This window comes from Bos taurus, chromosome 16, assembly GCF_002263795.3.
Source record: "Bos taurus isolate L1 Dominette 01449 registration number 42190680 breed Hereford chromosome 16, ARS-UCD2.0, whole genome shotgun sequence".
In the NCBI taxonomy this organism is placed as follows: domain Eukaryota; kingdom Metazoa; phylum Chordata; class Mammalia; order Artiodactyla; family Bovidae; genus Bos; species Bos taurus.
In genome coordinates, this window is record NC_037343.1 from 30,004,462 (window position 1) to 30,024,170 (window position 19,709).

The following is a 19,709-nucleotide window of genomic DNA, read 5'->3' on the forward strand; positions in this document are numbered from 1 at the left end:
AGACAAAAAGTACACTCGAGTGATTTTTTTTTTTTAATTCGAGTTCAAAATGGGTTGTAATGCAGTGGAGACGACTCACAACATCAACAACGCATTTGGCCCAAGAACTGCTGAAGAACATACAGTGCAGGGGTGCTTCAAGAAGTTTTGCAAAGGAGACGAGAGTCTTGAAGATGAGGAGTGTAGTGACCAGCCATTGAAGTTGACAATGACCAACTGAGAGCCGTCATCAAAGCTGATCCTCTTACAACTACACAAGAAGTTGCCTAAGAACTCAACATCAACCATTCTATGGTCATTCGGCATTTGCAGCAAATGGGAAAGAGTGAAAATGCTCTACAAATGGGTGCCTCAGGAGCTGACCGAAAATAGAGAAACTGTCATTGTATTCTATGCAACAAAAATGAACCATTTCTCAATAGAATTGTGATGTGTGACGAAATGTGGATTCTATGTGAAACCAGCAATGACCAGCTCAGTGGTTGGACCAAGAAGAAGTTCCAAAGCACTTCCCAAAGCCAAACTTGCACCAAAAGGAGGTCATGGTTAGTTTTTGGTGTTTTGCTGCCCATCTGATCCACTACAGCTTTCTGAATCCTGGCGAAACCATTACATCTGAGAAGTAGGCTCGGCAAATTGAGGCAAATTGATGAGATGCATTGAAAACTGCAATGCCTGCAGCCAGAACTGGTCAACAGAATGCGCCCGATTCTTCTCCATGACAATGCCTGACAGCACATTGCACAACCAACACTCCAAAAGCTGAGCAGATTGGGCTACAAACTTTTGCCTCATCTGCCATATTCACCTGACATCTTGTCAACCGACTACCACTTCTTCAAGCATCTCGACAATTTTTTAATAGGGAAAATGCTTCCACCACCAGCAGGAGGCAGAAAATGCTTCCCAAGAGTTCATTCAACCCAGAACCATGGATTTTTATGCTACAGGAATAAAAACTTATTTCTCATTGGTAAAAATGTGTTGATTGTAATGGTTGCTATTTTGATTAATAAAGGGTTTGAATCTAGTTACAATGAATTAAAATTCACAGTCCAAAACCCAGCAGCAGCAGCAGCAGCAATACAATCCCTCCCTGGCAGATCTCAATCTAGTTTCAACTATGTTGATCATTCCCAAATTTGTCCTGCCAGTTCCTGCTCACTCCTTTTCCTTAAGCTGCTGACTCATCTAGAAAACTATCTGTCGAACATTTCCATGTGCATGTCCCTCGGGTACCTCATATTTAACTTGTCCAAAAGGAAGCTGGCCACCTTTCTCCTCTGTTAAGACTTTTAATAAATATTACATATGGGACTGATTAAATATAAGCTCCTTAATATCTCCTTTCTACTCCCATGATATGCAGTCTGTATCTTTTATTACTGTACTTCTTCCATGGGTGTTATAATTATTTAGATGTCTTTTCCATCAGATCAGATCCTTAAGGGCAGATAATACTGTATTATGCTTAGCATAAAACTTGTAAACTTAAAAATTCTTAATAAATATTGAATAAATCCTTCTGAAATTATATGATATTTAACCTAAATATTTCCTATGGCATTCACCATTTTCTACTTCGCATAGTACATAACAGTGTATTTATTTTTTCTAATAATAAGTATTTGAGGTCTACTTCTATGTCTGATTTATCTTAGTATCTACCACTGTGCACAGCAGAGTACCACACACGTAAAAAGTGCTAAAATATTGAACATAGAGAAACCCTTACATATTGGCTATACATATTCTGAAAGTCCAGATTATGTTAAAATCATGAGAAAGAACACGGAATAGCTCAAATTATATTGCCATTATATGCAAAACAAGTCAAAATGTCTCTCAAAACTATCTTTGCATATGAAGGACAAGAGGTTTTCCAAGCTAACAGTGATACTAAATCACCATTGTAATAATGTTCTTCCCCAAGTGGCTACGGAGAAATCAGACCATTTTTATATTTTCAATAGAAAAGGGCAAGTTACACTTTCCTGATGGTACAATTAGAGGAAAACACACACACTCTTAAACCTCTTGAACATACCCACACATACCATGGTTTTCTAAAAACACTGAAATTGGGTCTCATAACAAGCACTGGAAACCAGTACATTTTCTTAAGTGTGCAATCATATACCATTTTATATCTAGATCTATAGATTGCCACCAGAATGTTAAGGCTGATTATGGGAGTAAGCATGAGCAGAAATGAAAAGAAGTAATTTATCTTATGGACACAGAGTTTAGCTAATAGATTCTAAGGTTTCAGTTAATGTATTTCAGAGGTCTTATTTAATTAAAAAAAAAAACGAAGAGATAAAAGACTACATAGTCATGACTGTTTCCCTCTAGTTACCCAAATACATTATTGATATAATATATATAATATATAATATAACATGCTGCCTAAAATAGAGAAGATTACATGTGACAATCTTCTGAAATGTAAGAATTTCAAGTCAGGTTGGACTTAATATGTGGAAGTTTTCAAAAAACAAGAATTAAAGGAGGAAATTATAGAAATTTCATTATTTCTTAGAAGGATCTAGGCCTAGCTTGAGTCACAGGATTAAAAACTCTTTACAATGCATGTTTCAGAATTTCATCTCTCATTGATTCTCATGTGTGATCAACTTTTCCCAGAATCAGTTAACCCAAGTTGCCAAGTTGCAGATTTCTGTGGCTGCTTATGACAGAATATGAGAAAAGATGCGGGGAGAACAATGTTAAAAAGCAAAACATACATGAAGGAACCTACTAGGGAGTCAGGAATGAAATTACATATTTTGGGACACCTTAATAAGCTTCTATAGGAGGCCAAAACCAAGAGTAGAATTCAGCTTGCCAATACGTTCAGGCTACTCTTCTCTTAATATGCCAGAATGCAAGAAAAAAACACATTAGGAGTACTAGACAATTGGACTAAATGTTTTATCTTTATTCCTTTATGTCTGACCTTTATATTCTAGAGCATTAATTCCTTGATTAACTTTTTTCCTCAGTACACTAGAGTAAGACAACCTCCAAAGAGCAAGATGGTACATTCTCATTTGCCAGATAAGTGGGCAATTTCCACATCTGTGAATTTCGCCTACATGAACAGAGAATAGACCTGTAATTTAATAAAACTCAAAATTTACCTAGCATATAGTTTTATACAACTGTACTTAGTACTCCTTTAATAAAGTCAAGTATTTTGGGGGTTCACTTGAAAAGGAGAAAATGAGTTGAACATAATGGGAAGTTTCTGTAAGCTTAGTCTGAAACGATTCCTTGATCTGCTACCATGGGAACAAAGGGAACAGATGGGGGGAAAATTCGACCTGGTAAGCTCCACTGCTCCCCACCTGTAACCTAGAGATGAGGCTGGACCTGATATGGAGTATCTCAGGCAGTCTACAATTGGGCAAGTGGGGCTGAGAGGAAAGATGAGGGTAAAAGAGTAAATAATTTCCACAGCAGAAGGGATCCTGGTGTTTGTTTGACTGCTGTCTTACTGGCTCATATGGGAATGCCTTACCGAAGAGACTACTTATCAAAATGCCTCAGTTTCTTTCTAAATTAACTCACCTCCCTTTTTTCTGTCCTAAAGAATGCCACACATAATCCATTTATCAACACTTCCCTATTACTCCTAAGACTGAGAATCCTAGTCACTGTCACTAGTAGGGGGGAAATAGATGGGGAAACAGTGTCAGACTTTATTTTTCTGGGCTCCAAAATCACTGCAGCCATGAAATTAAAAGACACTTACTCCTTGGAAGGAAAGTTATGACCAACCTAGATAGCACATTCAAAAGCAGAGACATTACTTTGCCAACAAAGGTTCGTCTAGTCAAGGCTGTGGTTTTTCCAGTGGTCATGTACGGACGTGAGAGTTGGACTGTGAAGAAAGCTGAGCACTGAAGAATTCGTGCTTTTGAACTGTGGTGTTGGAGAAGACTCTTGAGAGTCCCTTGGACTGCAAGGAGATCCAACTAGTCCATCCTAAAGGAGATCACTTCTGGGTGTTCTTTGGAAGGACTGATGCTAAAGCTGAAACTCCAGTACTTTGGCCACCTCATGTGAAGAGTTGACTCATTAAAAAAGACTCTGATGCTGGGAGGGATTGGGGGCAAGAGGAGAAGGGGACGACAGAGGATGAGATGGCTGGATGGCATGACCAACTCGATGGACGTGAGTCTGAGTGAACTCCAGAAGTTGGTGATGGACAGGGAGGCCTGGCGTGCTGCAATTCATGGGGTCGCAAAGAGTTGGACACAACTGAGCGACTGAACTGAACTGAACTGAACATATCTATTGGGCTTCCCAGATGGCTCAGTGGAACCCTCTTACACTGTTGGTGGGAATGCAAACTAGTACAGCCACTATGGAGAACAGTGTGGAGATTCCTTAAAAAAACTGGAAATAGAACTGCCATACGACCCAGCAATCCCACTGCTGGGGATACACACCAAGGAAACCAGAATTGAAAGAGACATGTGTACTCTAGTGTTCATCACAGCACTATAACCCCTTTATCAACACTTCCCTATTACTCCTAAGACTGAGAATCCTAGTCACTGTCACTACTAGGAGGGAAATAGATGGGGAAACAGTGTGGTATACAATGACTAAAATCACTGGGCTAAAGGTTATAGTATTGATATAGTGTTTACTATAGCTAGGACATGGAAGCAACCTAGATTTCCATTGGTAGATGAATGGATAAGAAAGCTATGGTACATATACACAATGGAATATTACTCAGCCGTTAAAAAGAATGCATTTTAATCAGTTCTAATGAGGTGGATGAAACTGGAGCCTGTTATACAGAGTAAAGTAAGTCAGAAAGAAAAACACCAATACAGTATATTAATGCATATATATGGAATTTAGAAAGATGGCAACGATGACCCTATATGCGAGACAGCAAAAGAGACACAGATGTAAAGAAGAGACTTCTGGACTCTGTGGGAGAAGGCAAGGGTGGGATGATTTGAGAGAATAGCACTGAAACACGTATACTATCATATGTGAAACTGATCGCCAGTCCAGGTTCGATGCAAGAGACAGGGTGCTCAGGGCCAGTGTACTGGGATGACCCTGAGGGATGGGATGGGGAGGGAGGTGGGAGCAGGGTTCAGGATGGGGAACACATGTATACCCATGGCTGATTCATGTCAATGTATACCAAAAACCACTACAATACTGTAATTAGTCTCCAATTAAAAAAATATAAGGCAGGAGATGCAGGTTTGATTTTTGAATCAAGAAGATCCCCTGGAAAAGGAAAATGACAAACCACACCAGTATTCTTACCTAGGAAATCCCATGGATAGAGGAGCCTGGCAGGCTATAGTCCCTGGCATCGCAGAGTCAGACACGACCTACCGACTAAACAATACCAACATACCTATCTATTAGTGAGAGTGCTGTGGTATATAACAATTAAAATCAGTGGGCTCAAGATTTTCTAGGGTTCTTTTCTCCTTCAAAAGTCTGTTATTCTACATGTAGAAAAGTCCAAATGCCTAAGCTCCTTTGAGTTTCAGAAGTAAAGTGTGGAGAATGTATTCTGCTTTGTCTGAATCAGAGGGAAGGAAAGACTGGTGTTACAAATGCTCTTTCTCTTCTGTTAAGAGCTGTCTAAACAGTGTAACTTAAAAGGTAAGCAACTTGTTCCAAACGTCTTCCAAGACTGCCACAAATTCCAGCATTTATCTGAATTTTGAATAACAGACAAAACATACTGAGGAAAAACTAGAGATAGGAAAGTGATTAGGCATACTATTTTGTGTAAAATGATTATAGTGTTGACAGGCCTGTGTGTCGGGGGGTGAAGGATAAAGCCAGAAGGCAATTTTGGAGGAGGGGAAGCACTGCTAGTAAAGCACTGAAAAGTCGGAGGGCAGCATGAGGGCACCAGGTTACCAGGAGAAGGTCCATGATGTGTGGGCACAAAAGAAAACAGCACTTGTATAATTTTGCTTAAAACTAACCATATTCCCTCCTATACCTACAAATTCCAGCTGCAATTCAATTTTAAGTCTTCAGCACAATATTTTTCTTTTCTATAGCAATGAGACAGAAAACAGAAAAGAATGAGCAGAGGATGTTTCTATGGGTTAGTTAATAGAGTCTACCTAGTAACAGAGGGCAGTCACATATTATAAACAAGATGCACAACAGCCTAACTGGTTTGGGCACACAGAACAATCAAGATTTATATTCATCTGTAAGAATCCAAGCATTTAAGAGTAATAAGGAAGTCAAGAAACCTGAGTTTTATATATTAATACTAAATACCTTCGATGCTGAACCTAAGCATGCCAAAGACTGAATACCATTATTCTATTATGACCTTGAGGATGAAATGGATGATAACGATGGGAAGGGTAGTCATAGTTACAAACTACGAGGAGAAATAAGAGGTTTATGCCATAAAATATGAATTAAGAATACAAAAAAATTTTTTTAATGGCAGCTTACGGATAGTCTTCATCCTGACATGAAAAATCATTTCCAATAGTAATGCGATTCAACAGGAGGAAAGTATAGTGATTCATATTGGTGGTGACTGGAAGGCTGAGTGTTAAAGAGCTTAGAAAGTACTCAAGTGAAACTGAAATTGTGAACATGAAAGGAAGCTAAAGAGAACACAGCAATGGAGGGGAACTGGCCTATTAAGAGTAATGAAATAATAACCAATATCATTGAGGGCATTAAATACATTGTCACTTTAAATTTGCAAACAAGCTTATGAGATCAGTACTATTATTATCCCTGTTTGTCCAATAAGCAAACCAATGCATAGAAAGGTTAGATATCTTGCTCCAAATTATATACCAAGAAAGTGGCAGCGATAGGATTTGAATCAATTTAAGTGCTTCAGCAATAAATGGAGAGGAAAGTGCTTAGGAAGCAAATGAGGGAAAAACCATGCCCTTAAAGAGCTGGAGCCTGAATCAAAAAGATTTGGCAGTCTTTGTGAACTTAGCTCCTGCTTACTTTATAATAGGAGTTCCTTTGTAACGCTTTACAATTTAGATCTGAATTGAACTGAATTGAATCGATGAATCTATGCTGAGTAACAGTGGGGGAAGGATAAGAAAGGATATTCCTGGAGCATGAGTGTCAGTGGGAAGCTTAGACATTGCAGCGGGGTGGTGGCGGCAGACAGCATGTGAGAGCAGAGACGAGACCGCAGGGGGCTGAAGTGTGCTTTTGTTGAGAGGAGCTAATCTATTTACCAAAATACATACTACTCCTGCGCTTTACATTCAGAGATTTTTGTGAGAGAAAAAGGGATGTAGAAAAGAGTTTGTTAGAAAGAAAAATGAAAATGGTGTTCTAGAAGAAAGAACAATTAAAATATTTGTTCAGATTTCCTTTCCATTCTTTTTAAGGTGAATGTTACCTATACGGAAATACCATACTGAATATTTTAGTAAAATATACATTAGGTTATAATATCAAATATTATTATATATCAAGAAAGTTTTCTTTTTAATCACACTTTAAAAAACCATAACTAGTATAATTATGTATCTTAAGAGTAGTAAAACAGTTTCCATTTGGAATGAAAAGGTGCACATTTTGGTATACATATTTCAAGAAATAAAGAAACACTCAAAACTATAGATCAGGATTTTTCTTTAGTAAAAAATTATGCTTAATACTCTTTTCAATGTAAGAATTATATTTAACAAAACACACAAAATAAAACATTAAAAGAGTTTCCCCTGATTTAAAAAAGTTATATGCACTGCATTTGCATCTGAACCCATTTTATTTCCTAATTTCTGTAAAGACAGAATGCTCAATAGGAAAATACAATGCTTTACAACAAGAATTACTGTGCCATTTAAAGCAGAATAGAGAATGTATATGTCAGGTATTTCTGTAAGAGAACAATATACATTAGGAACATCTAAATTATTAAATCTATAGAATTAATTTAGGAGAGAATATGATAATGCAGTCAATTTACAGTGCATATGTTAACTAAATCAATTTTCACATTAGAAGAGAGATTCTGTCAGCATTAAAAACCGATTTGCACTCAACTATTGTGTTATGTATGATAAACTCTATTGGAAGAGTTAATAAAATGTCACTTTTTATTATACCACCAGAGGCTTGCTTTTAACTAACATATAAACCAAGTAGCAAACTGCTGGAAAGAAAAGGGAAATGTGAAATAGAAACTGCCTTGAAAAACAAAAATGAGCAATTATTTATATCTATATAGCTATATAGTGACAATAATCAAATAAGCATTCCAGTCTTCAGAACTGTTGCAAAGAATGGAACTACAGAGATTCTCTGATGGCCAATGCATTTTTTTAAAGTACATTTTTATTTTATTATACTTAATAATGATAACTCTTCGTTGTATTTAAGGTAAGAAAGAAGCACATTTTGGCTCACAAATTATGAAGTGTGATATTTCTAAAACTGACTGCATTACTAGGTAAATTCTTCATATCAATTCACTGATCTTTTTTACTGAAGGATGCATTTGTTTGAAAATCAAAGACTTACGTCATCCAAAAAATCAATCAGTGAAGATGAGGAAGAAGAAAAGGAATCCTATTTAACGAATACAGCAATAAAAAAATAGAAAATATGGATGAAGCAATTTAATAAGAACAAATAATAAATCAAAAATTTTGTAGAACAATTGAAAGGCAAATGACATTAATTCAAATAAATAAATGAGAAAAGCAGTCATTGTCATTGTTTCTCAAGAAACTTAGAAATTCATTAAGTACGTTTTAAAGAGTGCTTTTTTTCCCTTTCCCAAAAGAACGAAATACAATTCATATTCTGTGCTCAAGGTGTAATAAATTGAAGCTCATGGCAAATCATTACTAATTAAATTAAATGGAAGCACTTTAAAAGGTAATAACTAAAGGTAAACAACAGAATCTCTGCCTTCTAACTGTTCCCGCTAGAATGTAAGGTTCCTGAGGGGCAGGACTTTGTGGATTTTGTCAGCACTACAACAGTGCCTTGCTCAGATATGTACAATTATCTGTTGATTAACATATAATTATTAACAAATTTTTTCTGAGATTAAAAAGTTCAACCATAAGCTTTTTTCTAGCAAAAAATTTAAGTACCAAAGAAGGACAGTCATACAGTCACTATCTCACTATTCTGGAGTGTGCCAAATAAACTCTACATGCAATACTTTGAACAAAAAGCATTCCTTTGGTATACTTCTAAACAACTGTATTGATTTGGAATTGGAACCAGCATCGCCCTATTGTGAGCTCTGACGTTTTCACTTGCTTTTTTTTATTGTGGTTCTTTGCTTTGGAGGAATAAAAAGTTAAAATTATTTAAAGTTAGGATCTGTTCTAAACTTAGTGTTCCTCAGGGAAAGAGATGAAATTTCTTTTAAATCTTACAATGACCCTCTTATTTAGATCTTAGATTTCTCTTAAATACAAGAAAAGTTTATGATTAAAGTTTCCATAATATTGCAGGACATATATTTCTTTCATAATACATTTTTGTTTATATAAGATTCTAGGTCCTCTTATATGGGATGCAATAAAAGTTTTATTGCAAATAAATTTTAAATCACAAAGTAAATTTTAAATCGACCACAGGGGATATCTGAAAGGTTTAATACTTACTTCAAATTGATCCAGAGCATCGGTAGGCGTATTCAAAAATGCCAAGAAAGAATGCTGTGAGTCTTGGTGCTCTATACCTAGAAGACAGCAGCAACTTTTCTTAAAACTAGAACAATTAACACTAATTTTCATGGATGGATGACCTTTCCTGTCTGAATATATTAAAAAGCTGCTCGCAAACTACCATATTTTAAAACGAATTAACTTTATTAACTCCACATATTAAAAAAACTAAAATACATTAGTGTTTCCTGTACTATCACTCAATAGTTAAACTACATCAACCTCTAGGAAATACTTGTTTCTTGACTTACTTGAGTTCTTGAATTTCTTCTCCTATACAGTATACCATAAAAAGCACATTAAATCTTTTGGTAGACTTGGGAAATTTTTTAAAAATAGGACTCTGGTTAGGTCTGATTTTTCTAAGGTAATTTAGCACCAAACAAGGTTTCCTTATTGAAATACTTTCATCAAATATATAGTATACACCAATACAAATAACCTTTTATTTAAAAAATGCAGTGATAATTCAAACTTATTAAATTATGAATAAACTTTTGCTCAGGCTTCAATCTGATTTCATCTACTGTTTTATTGAAAAATTGCATGACAAAAGTTTGTCTGAGAAAAACTAGGGCTGGAGAATGAGGACTCTAAACCTAAGCTTTTCTCAGATAAATTTTTAAAAATTTGATGCATATCTCTTGGCTATGGTATTAATTCTAACTGCATAATTTCCAAAATAATTCTTAATCATATACATATAATGATAAATACTAGGGAGGAAAAAGGAGAAACACCAATACACGCTCTGATCTCCATATCATTAGGACTAAACTGATCCACTAAATTGGTATCAATTTATGTGCTTTTTTGAATTACTCTCTAATAATAACCCATGGTTGCTGAACACGGCAGTACAGAAATTTGCTCCATCAATAAATATTTGCTGAGAGGGTTTTTTGCCAAGCCCTGTCTAGATACTGGAGATACAATAGTAAAGAAAGAGACAAACAAAATCCTTGCCCTCATTATATAAATATTACATCATATTATTTAAATAGAACATTATTTTATAACATAGTGAAATTTTATTATTCTGCAATGCTCAAAATTCAAATAAAAGCCAGAGGCTAACATGCAATGTAATACATTTAATTTCTTCTTTTGCAAATTTAGATCTACTATAAAATGAGGCAATCAATGCCAACTGGTTAAGTCATACTCCTCACTGTTCTCTTTTCTATATAAATTGCTTTTTGGGCCACAGGTCCTCCATGTCTTATATACTTTTTCCTCTACTCGCTAAATAATGCAGCTCCCTCCATTCTTCATACATGAAAATTAAGCTTGACTCTCATTTTAGCATGATGCCTTGTATTTCTAATCTGAGTTCCTAATTCACTTTTTCTGGATTCCTTCCTTTCTCATTCATAACAAAAAATTATTAAACATCTACTACTTTTAATGGCTTTTTTCATGTTAACTCCTTTGTGATTACTCTCTTTCCTCCAGTTTTAAAAGCAGATAGAGAGACCCAACCAGCTTTGTCACACTGTGTCATAGGACTGGGAAATAGAGGGCAGCACACAAGTACAACTTAGAGCCAATTAATTAGGTCAGTATTTAGCCAGGAATACTGTCAGGAAAATGAATTTCTAACAACTGTACATAAGAGATCCTAACTGAGAGGTAGTCAAAAGGTACAAAGTTCCAATTATAATAAGTACTAGGGATGTAATGTATAACATGATTAATATACAAAAAAAAAAAAAAAAAACTGTACATAAGAGATCCTTTCATTAAGAAAATAACATTCTGAATTTTTAAAAATTAAATCTTCATATTCTTAATGCCCACATGATGGAAAGAAAATTGAAGTTCATGTAATAAAGCTACCAAGCACTCTGAGTTACTTTTTACATTCATTATAACGTGCTGAAGTAATATTTTCAAGAAAATGGGAATAAACTCTGAGAAGTCCCACAGGGCAAGCAATTCGAGTGTCAAACATGGAAGAAGATGTCAAAATAATTCTTTGTCATTGAATTGCTTTTCTAATATTGGATTAATCTAGTTATTTCTACATTATTTCTTCAACTACCTGGACAGCGAATCCTCTACAACATTTGAGAATAGTATAAAGTATATGAAAAGAACAAATGTTTCTAATCACAAAAATACTGTTCAAGATATAGTCCATGGCCCTGAAAAACAGTTGAATATATGGCAAAATGAGTTTTCTCTTATGAAATCTTTAACAGTGTATCAGATAAAACAAAATAACTCAGAGACTTTATCTACCAAATATGTGCACGTGTGTACCATATATTCATGCATGTGAAGAATTCTTCTGCCTACACATTAAATTGATTCTTTTATAATAAAATGTATTTGTAACAGAACATTACATCCTGATGGATGCAAAACACATTCTCATACCCTTTTCAGATCTAAGCTCTTCAGTGTCCTTTATCAGTTGTTCGATTTCTGATAGTAGTTCCAAGTTCTTCTTCTCTGAATCTTTTAGTTTACTTAAATAAGGGAACAAAAGGAAAAATGTCATTATTTATATTGTTTGTCAATGAGCCATCATGTATGTAGTTGAACTTACTTGGTTTAAATGTCAGTCATGATGATGTAGGGAACTGAAAACCACTGCAGGAAGGACAAATCCAGCCTGTCATCTACTCTTGTGCAAATAAAGATTTATTGGAACACACTCGGGCTCATTCATTTATATGCTGTCTGTGGCTGCTCTCATACTCAACAGCACAGCTGAGTAGACAGAAACTATGTGGCCTATAAACCCTAAAGTATTTATTATCTTGCCTTTTATTGAAAAAGTTGCTAGACATGAGCTAAATTATTAAATTAAAAAAATGTATAAAATCAAACATTAACTTTAGAATTGTTAAATTTCTTTCATAGAGAACCATAAGACTAAGTTTATAATTTTCAGTTTGACTTGTATTCCTGATTTATAAACAAATGTGGAAGTTTATGTCCTAAGCTTAAGAAGAAAGATCTCACTAACTCCAAATTACAATACAGAGAATGACATTTAGTAGTTCTTCATGTTGGGATCAATTCATATTCTCCAGAAAAAGTTCTTTTCCATTTTCAGTGTCACACTAGCACATTTGAGTAAAGCATATTTAATTTATAATTGACTTATAATAAGAATTTATAATTCAACTGAGGAATTTATAATTCAATTCAATCAGAGATACATGGCATCTCTGATATAATTAAAAACATTAATGACTGCAGTTAAGGACTAAGGCTTCATACCATTAAAAACAATTTATGGGCCTATACTTCCTTTTGTGACTCAATGACCTTGCAACCTTAGGTATTCTGAGCACTGAATGGATTTTTCTATTTGTATTTTGATTTGTAACATGAACTTTCTACTGTTCCTCCATATCACCTACACTGACTTATTCTTGAACCAATCCAATTATGATTTTCCTTTTATCATTTATTCAGAGTATGATTTGGTCTACTGCTGTGATAACAGTGGAGGGAATATATTAATTAGCTAACTGTCTTGAAGAGTGTGGAGGATATGATATACTTTTTGTAAACATAGTAAGAAAAAATTATAATTTAAATATATTATACCACTGTGAAATTCATCATCACTAGAACCTTCATTTATAAAAAATCTATGGTAGAGGCCAGAAATTACAGATGACTGTATTTTGTTCTGACTCTATGCTACATTTTTATACTAATGTAATATTCTTGACCAAGAGATAATTTTGAATTTAATACTATAAAATTTGAAAATGAACTAAATTATACAAAAAAGGGAAAAGCAAATAATAGAATATTAATACTATTAATTCCACTTTAAGAACAAGTCAGATAGAAATAGAGCTGTATTAAAGTCCCATTACTGCGTAAAGGCCTAAAAGAATCAATTCATTTTCACACATTCACAGTTTTTTTGTGGTCATCATTAAAAAAAAAAAAAAGTGATAGGTAGGAAACTAAATATGTAATTTCTCTCCAGATACTTTTGGATCAAATCAGAAATCACTCTAGTGGGACTATAGAGTCTTACCATTCTGTTATGATGTTAGATGCTTTAACTTTATTCAGCTCTTCTTGGATGGCCTGTTTGGCTCTTATTTCTGCATCCAGAGCTGACTGTAACTCCAGTCTGGCTGACATATCCAGTTTTGCAAAACGTCGCATTTTCCAGGGCATATCCTATGAGACAACATGACTGTGCTTTTAGTTCTATTCTAAAGTTCAGTAATGTAAGTGAATTTTGAAAGTACTTAAAAGAACTATCTTGCTCTAATTACAGAATAAAAGAGATATATTTATTACTTGTGAAAATACATTTTCATTAAATTCAGAAATAACTAGACTCATTATAAATACATTTATTTTTCATGGTTATTACCACTAATGGTTAGCCATACAAATGACAGCTAAGCAACTATGTATTATAATTTCTTAAACTGGAGGAACTTGGAATGATTTCTTATGAAAAACTTTCCAGGAGGCAAAAACTAGAAAAACTGATATAATTACTCAGATTCATTACAGTGTTTTCTGAGCCTTCACCCCAACTAATATAATAAGCCTGTTGGCTAAATGGTAGAGCTTACTGTTGCTCGGGTCCCCAAGCTGGAGTTTCTTAAAGCTTCCAATTCTTCAGTCATTTTAGAAGCTAAGGCTTGAAGATACCCTCGTGCATCCTTTTCATCACTGACCCTAGAATATATACAAATTAAAACAGAGCTCAAGTACCAGAGTAAAACAGAAAACTTCAGTGAGATGTATATTATTTTAAAGCATCATTAAGAAATAAGTGAAAAGTGACAGAAATTTAAAGATGTTCTTAATATCATTTTTTAAAGGTCTACCACAGTACTACTATCCGTCAACAAGCAGGAAATGCTTTACTGAATTGTTTGGGAGTCAGCACATGTATCAGTAGTGATTAAGAACTTGATTCTTGAGTTAAGTAGACCTAGGTTCAATTTGTAGCTCACTGCTTATCAGTTGTATGACTTTACATAAGTCATTTACCACCTCTAACTCTCTGCTATCTCAGTTAGAAGATGGGGTAATAATAATACCACTTACCTCAAGGACTATTATAACTAAATGAGAATACATGTGAATTTTCAGCCTAATGCATAGAACATGAGTGTGTTCTCATCGCTCAGTCGTGTCTGACTCTTTGCAACCCCATGGATTGTAGCCTGCCAGGCTTCCCTGTCCATGGAATTTTCTAGGCAAGAATAGTGGAGCAGGTTGCCACTTCCAACTATCGAGGATCTTCCTGATTCAGGGATTGAACCTGTGTCTCCTGCATCTCCTGCATTGGTGGGTGGATTCTTTACCACTGTGCCACCTGGGAAGGCTGCCTAGAACATACAGTTTTATCACTACAAACTATTACTGCACATGAATGAAAATGAATGAATGAGGAGTGTTTCAAATAATATGAGTGAATTTAAACAAAGGAAAATAAATGTTTCATTACTGAAATCCTTTCCTGATTATTAAAACATTTTCCTGGTTATTTTATACTAGTCTTTTCTCTCTTCTAGTAATACTATACACACTCACCATTATCTTTCTTTTCCATTCAAAACAAACTCTACCTCAATGGCCATATTTAGCAGAAATTAAATTCCTAAATTCATATTTCTAATCTTAACCTATAAGTCGTCTTTTCTAAAGCATACTAGAAATCTCCACTCAAGATACCTGAGAATGACCTCAGGCTCACCAACAAACAAAAGAACAACTAAAACTGATATCATTCTCCCCCAAAGTTGTTTCTTCTCCTGATCTTTCCCACTTCAATGATATCACCATTTTTCTCAATCTCTCCAACTCAGAATTTCAGAAATACTCATTCCTCCTCATTTCTTGCCCTTCATTTATATTTAAGTCCTATAGATCCTTCTTCCATAATGTCTTCCCCATTTGTTCAATTTTCCCCAAACTTTCAGGAGATACATCTGAAAAATGAATTTTATGGGCCAGTCTGTTACTTCAATGCCTTTTTGTAGTATCATTTCAAAGAGAAAGAATGAAGTCTTCTGATGAATCTAGGTTGAGAAGAAAGGTCCCTGTTCCAATACAAGGTGAGCAACAAGGTCTCCTTGCCCTAAAAGGTTTAAAATTTTTTTTTCATATGAAAGAGATATTTCATAGGAAAAGGCAGAGGGAGCAGAGTAAGAGGACCATCAGACCATAAGACTTCAAATGAAGTCTTATATACAGCATGTTTGTTTTATTTTAAAAATGTTAATTTGACCAATGGAAACATTTACAATTCTGCATATGACAAGTTTCCAAAATCTTGTGTTAGCATTTTTTAATACACCAGATTAAAAAACCAGAAACAGCTGAGACTTTTAACGTTTATAAGCTTGCAAAGAATATCATAGTTAACTTTCAAATAGTTTAGAACCCTGAGAACAGTGAGTATATCTTTTACTTTTAGCCTATTAGGTATTTAATAATTTGTTATCTAATGTATTAGTCCAGTTCTAAATAACAGCTTTAATGCAGATTGACTTCCTGTATTCTTGATTTTTTCTGCATATTTCATTTGAATGTGAAATATGCAGAAAAATTTCATCTTCATCCTTTCTACTAACCCTTTCCAGACAGTCCATAATTATAGCTTCTTTCCTTTACTAGAACCACTTCCCATTCCATCTCAATTCATCATGCAATCACTTGAAAAGATCAGTGGTCTAGGATTGCAGGCTTTGGCTAAATCAGTTTTGTCTTCTATAAAGTCATTTTCACTAACATCTTAGTTACAAATTTGATTACATAATGATGGAGTTACAAATGAAGAGTCATAATGTTTGATGTATAAGCAAGGTTAAAGATTATAGCGATTTTGCTTCAGAACTGCAGTTTATGACAAGGATATCAATTAAATATTAAAGAACCATTAACTGTACTATTTGGAACACAACCAAACTTCCACAATTTGGGCATTTTCCTTCAGATATGCAGTGAATAGTCACATTCATAAGCTAAAGCTGAGTTAACATAAGGGTTCTACAGATAAATCAGTATCAAAATACATGAGTCAACTGGGTAAGATTATTTAAAAAGACAGTGTTTATTCACTTATGATTTCATTTAAGAAGGAGAGTATTAATCTAATATAAGCAAGGAAAAAATGCTTAGAGAACCAAAATAAGAGCATGATAAACTAAAATTCTCACCAAATTCTTGGTCTATAGATATATGAAGAAACCAGTAGTTGTTTATGTAAATAAAACATCAATAATATGCTGAAAAAGTCAGAAAGTTAAAAAGCATAAAAAGTTAAGCTACCTATTTTCATTAGAAAATACAATCCCTATTGGATTCAACTTTAAGTATTATAAAAATATACAGATTTTTACAAATATCAGAACAATCATTTAATGAGTTAATTAATATGAAAGTCACTAAGGTAATTATCTCAAATTAAATCCTATGGGCTTAAAGAACAGTTGATAAAACTAACTGTAACCATTTAATGTCTTTAAAATGCCAGATGTGAATTAGTCTGTTTTAATTATGAAAAAGGTGAAGGCATAACATCTTTAGCTTCTAAAATTTTCTCCAGGCTGTTTCCTAAAATAAACACAAATACAGGAATTTTGGTCTTAGAAATATTGATGGCTAGCAAATGAGTTTCTTCAGTTCTATAAGAACTCTCTTCAGAGAGAATAATATTTTCTTTCTTAGAAAGAAATATCAGCTTCTAATGAAACTGTAAAAGCTGATATGGAATATCTGACAGTTAAGGAAAAGCAGAAAAAACAGAAAACATAGAAGAAACAGACTAATAATAAATATTCCTCCTGGAATTCATACCAATTTGACTATATGGCCAAAAATCAGCCACAAAACACATTTAAAGAGTACTCACCACTGAATTATTTCTGTGATCTGAGCCTCCCAATGAGCAACCGATTCCTTCTTATCTGCTAGATCTTTGACCTCTTCTTCTAACTGCTGGTTGCGTGCACTTAAGTTCTCACACAGAGTGGTAAGCTGAAAGGCAGTTTCAAGATGCTTAAAGAAGTGTGACTTTTAGGAACAGGACTCAGATGCCTCTTGTTAAATTTTGTAAGTCAAAAGTGCTTATCTTCCTGATTTCTATTGTGATGCACCCCCTGGTCACTGAATTTGGAAACATCAAGTACTCTGAATTCTCCTTCTGCCTTTGCTTTCCCTTCACTCCCTATATTAATTGGTTCCATTTGTGAACATTTTCCATTTGCCGGGAAGAACTCCCCAGTTCTGCTGGTAACAACATCTCTCATTTTTTTTGTCTTAAAATATCTCTATGTCATCTTCTTTAAAAAAAAAAAAAAACTTATAATGAGTTTCAAGTATATACAAAAATGAATAGAAGAGTATAAACAAATTCCCATGAACCCATCATTAGCAACTTCAACAGTTATCACCTTAATGTCAATCTTATTTCATTTGTACACCTGTCTTCTTACCCCCTCCTCCAGTATTATTCTGCAGCAAATACCAAACATCATATAATTTTATCCATATATATTTCTGGTGTATCTCTAGAAAATAAGGCTCTCTGTTCATAACCACAATATTATTATTATATTTAACAAACTTTCTTATATAGGTAGTCTTATATATGCCAATGCCAAGTCACTTCAGTCATGTCCGACTCTGTGCGACCCCACAGACAGCAGCCCACCAGGCTCCCCCGTCCCTGGGATTCTCTAGGCAAGAACACTGGAGTGGGTTGTCATTTCCTTTTCCAATGCATGAAAGTGAAAAGAGAAAGGGAAGTCGCTCAGTCGTGTCCGACTCCTAGCGACCCCATGGACTGCAGCCTACCAGGCTCCTCCGTCCATGGGATTTTCCAGGCAAGAGTACTGGAGTGGGGTGCCATTGCCTTCTCTGAGTCTTATATATAGGTAGTCACTATTCAAATTTCCAGTTGTCTCAAGATATCAAAAGACTTAACAGCGTGTTAAACTGAATCGTACCAATAAGTAAACATAACATAATGGTTGCTCTGTCTTTTAACATAACACAATGGTTGCTCTATCTTTTAAGCCTCTCTTACTCATATGGCAACCCACTCCAGTACTCTTGCCTGGAGAATCCCATGGATGGAGGAGCCTGGGGGGCTACAGTCCATGGGGTCGCAGAGTCGGACACGACTGAGCGACTTCACTCACTCACTCTTAGGTTCTGGAGTACTCGTCTTGGGTAGCTGTTTAACAGAATACCATAGTCTGAGGGGCTTAAACAAGAACTATTTATTTCTCCTGGTTCTGGAGGCTGGGAGGTCCAAGATCAAGGCATCTGCAGATTCAGTGTCTGGCAAGGGCCCACTTCCTGGTTTATAGATGGCCACGGGATGAGGGAGTTCTGTGGGGTCTCTTGTATAAGAGCACTAATCCTATTCATAAGGGCTCTACCCTGATTGCCCAATCATCTCCCAAAGGCTTTGTCTCCAAATAGCACTACATTGATGACTAGGTTTCACATCTGAGTGCTAGAGGAACACACTTAGGACACAGCAGCTCCCTTCCAACACTTTAAATTTTCATGTAATTTATTTGTTGAAAAAAGTAGGTTGTTTGTCTTATAGAGTTTTCTATACTCTGAATTTTTGCTTTCATTTTTGAAAGACATTTTCTGCTGTATAAAATATTTCAGATTGGCAGTTATTGTCCTTCAGCATTCCTTTATTTCTGGGTTCTGTTCCTTTTCTGTTGGAAAGACAGCTTTAAGTTTAGCTGTTGCTCCTTTGAATATAACATGTCTTTCTTCTCTGGCTGCTTCCTGGATTTTCTTTGGTTGTTCTGTTGTAGTTCAGCTGCTCAGTCACGTCTGACTCTTTGCAACCCCATGGACTGCAGCATGCCAGGCTTCCTGGTCCTTTACTATCTCCTGGAGTTTGCTCAAACTCATGCCCATTGAGTCAATGATGCCATCCAACCATCTTATCATCTGTTGTCCCCTTCCCCTCCTGCCTTCAATCTTTCCCAGCATCAGGGTCTTCTCCAATGAGTTGGCTCTTCGCATCAAGTGGCC

The 19,709-nt window shown here is 35.2% G+C and overlaps 1 protein-coding gene across 11 annotated transcripts in view; it reads right to left on the reverse strand.

Moving 5' to 3' along the window:
• CDC42BPA (CDC42 binding protein kinase alpha) overlaps positions 1-19,709 on the reverse strand; it is a 297,315-nt gene that overhangs the window by 49,981 nt on the left and 227,625 nt on the right. For 9 of the 11 annotated variants that reach the window (XM_024976363.2, XM_059875458.1, XM_024976359.2 and 6 more), the window contains 5 exons: positions 17,557-17,681; positions 14,264-14,369; positions 13,708-13,856; positions 12,078-12,169; positions 9,633-9,709 (listed from right to left, as the gene is read on the reverse strand). In XM_024976363.2, coding sequence (XP_024832131.1) covers positions 9,633-9,709; positions 12,078-12,169; positions 13,708-13,856; positions 14,264-14,369; positions 17,557-17,681 — 549 coding nt within the window. Of the gene's footprint in view, positions 1-8,529; positions 8,578-9,632; positions 9,710-12,077; positions 12,170-13,707; positions 13,857-14,263; positions 14,370-17,556; positions 17,682-19,709 lie in introns of all 11 variants that reach the window. The other 2 variants (XM_024976357.2, XM_059875460.1) reach the window with 1 other exon arrangement.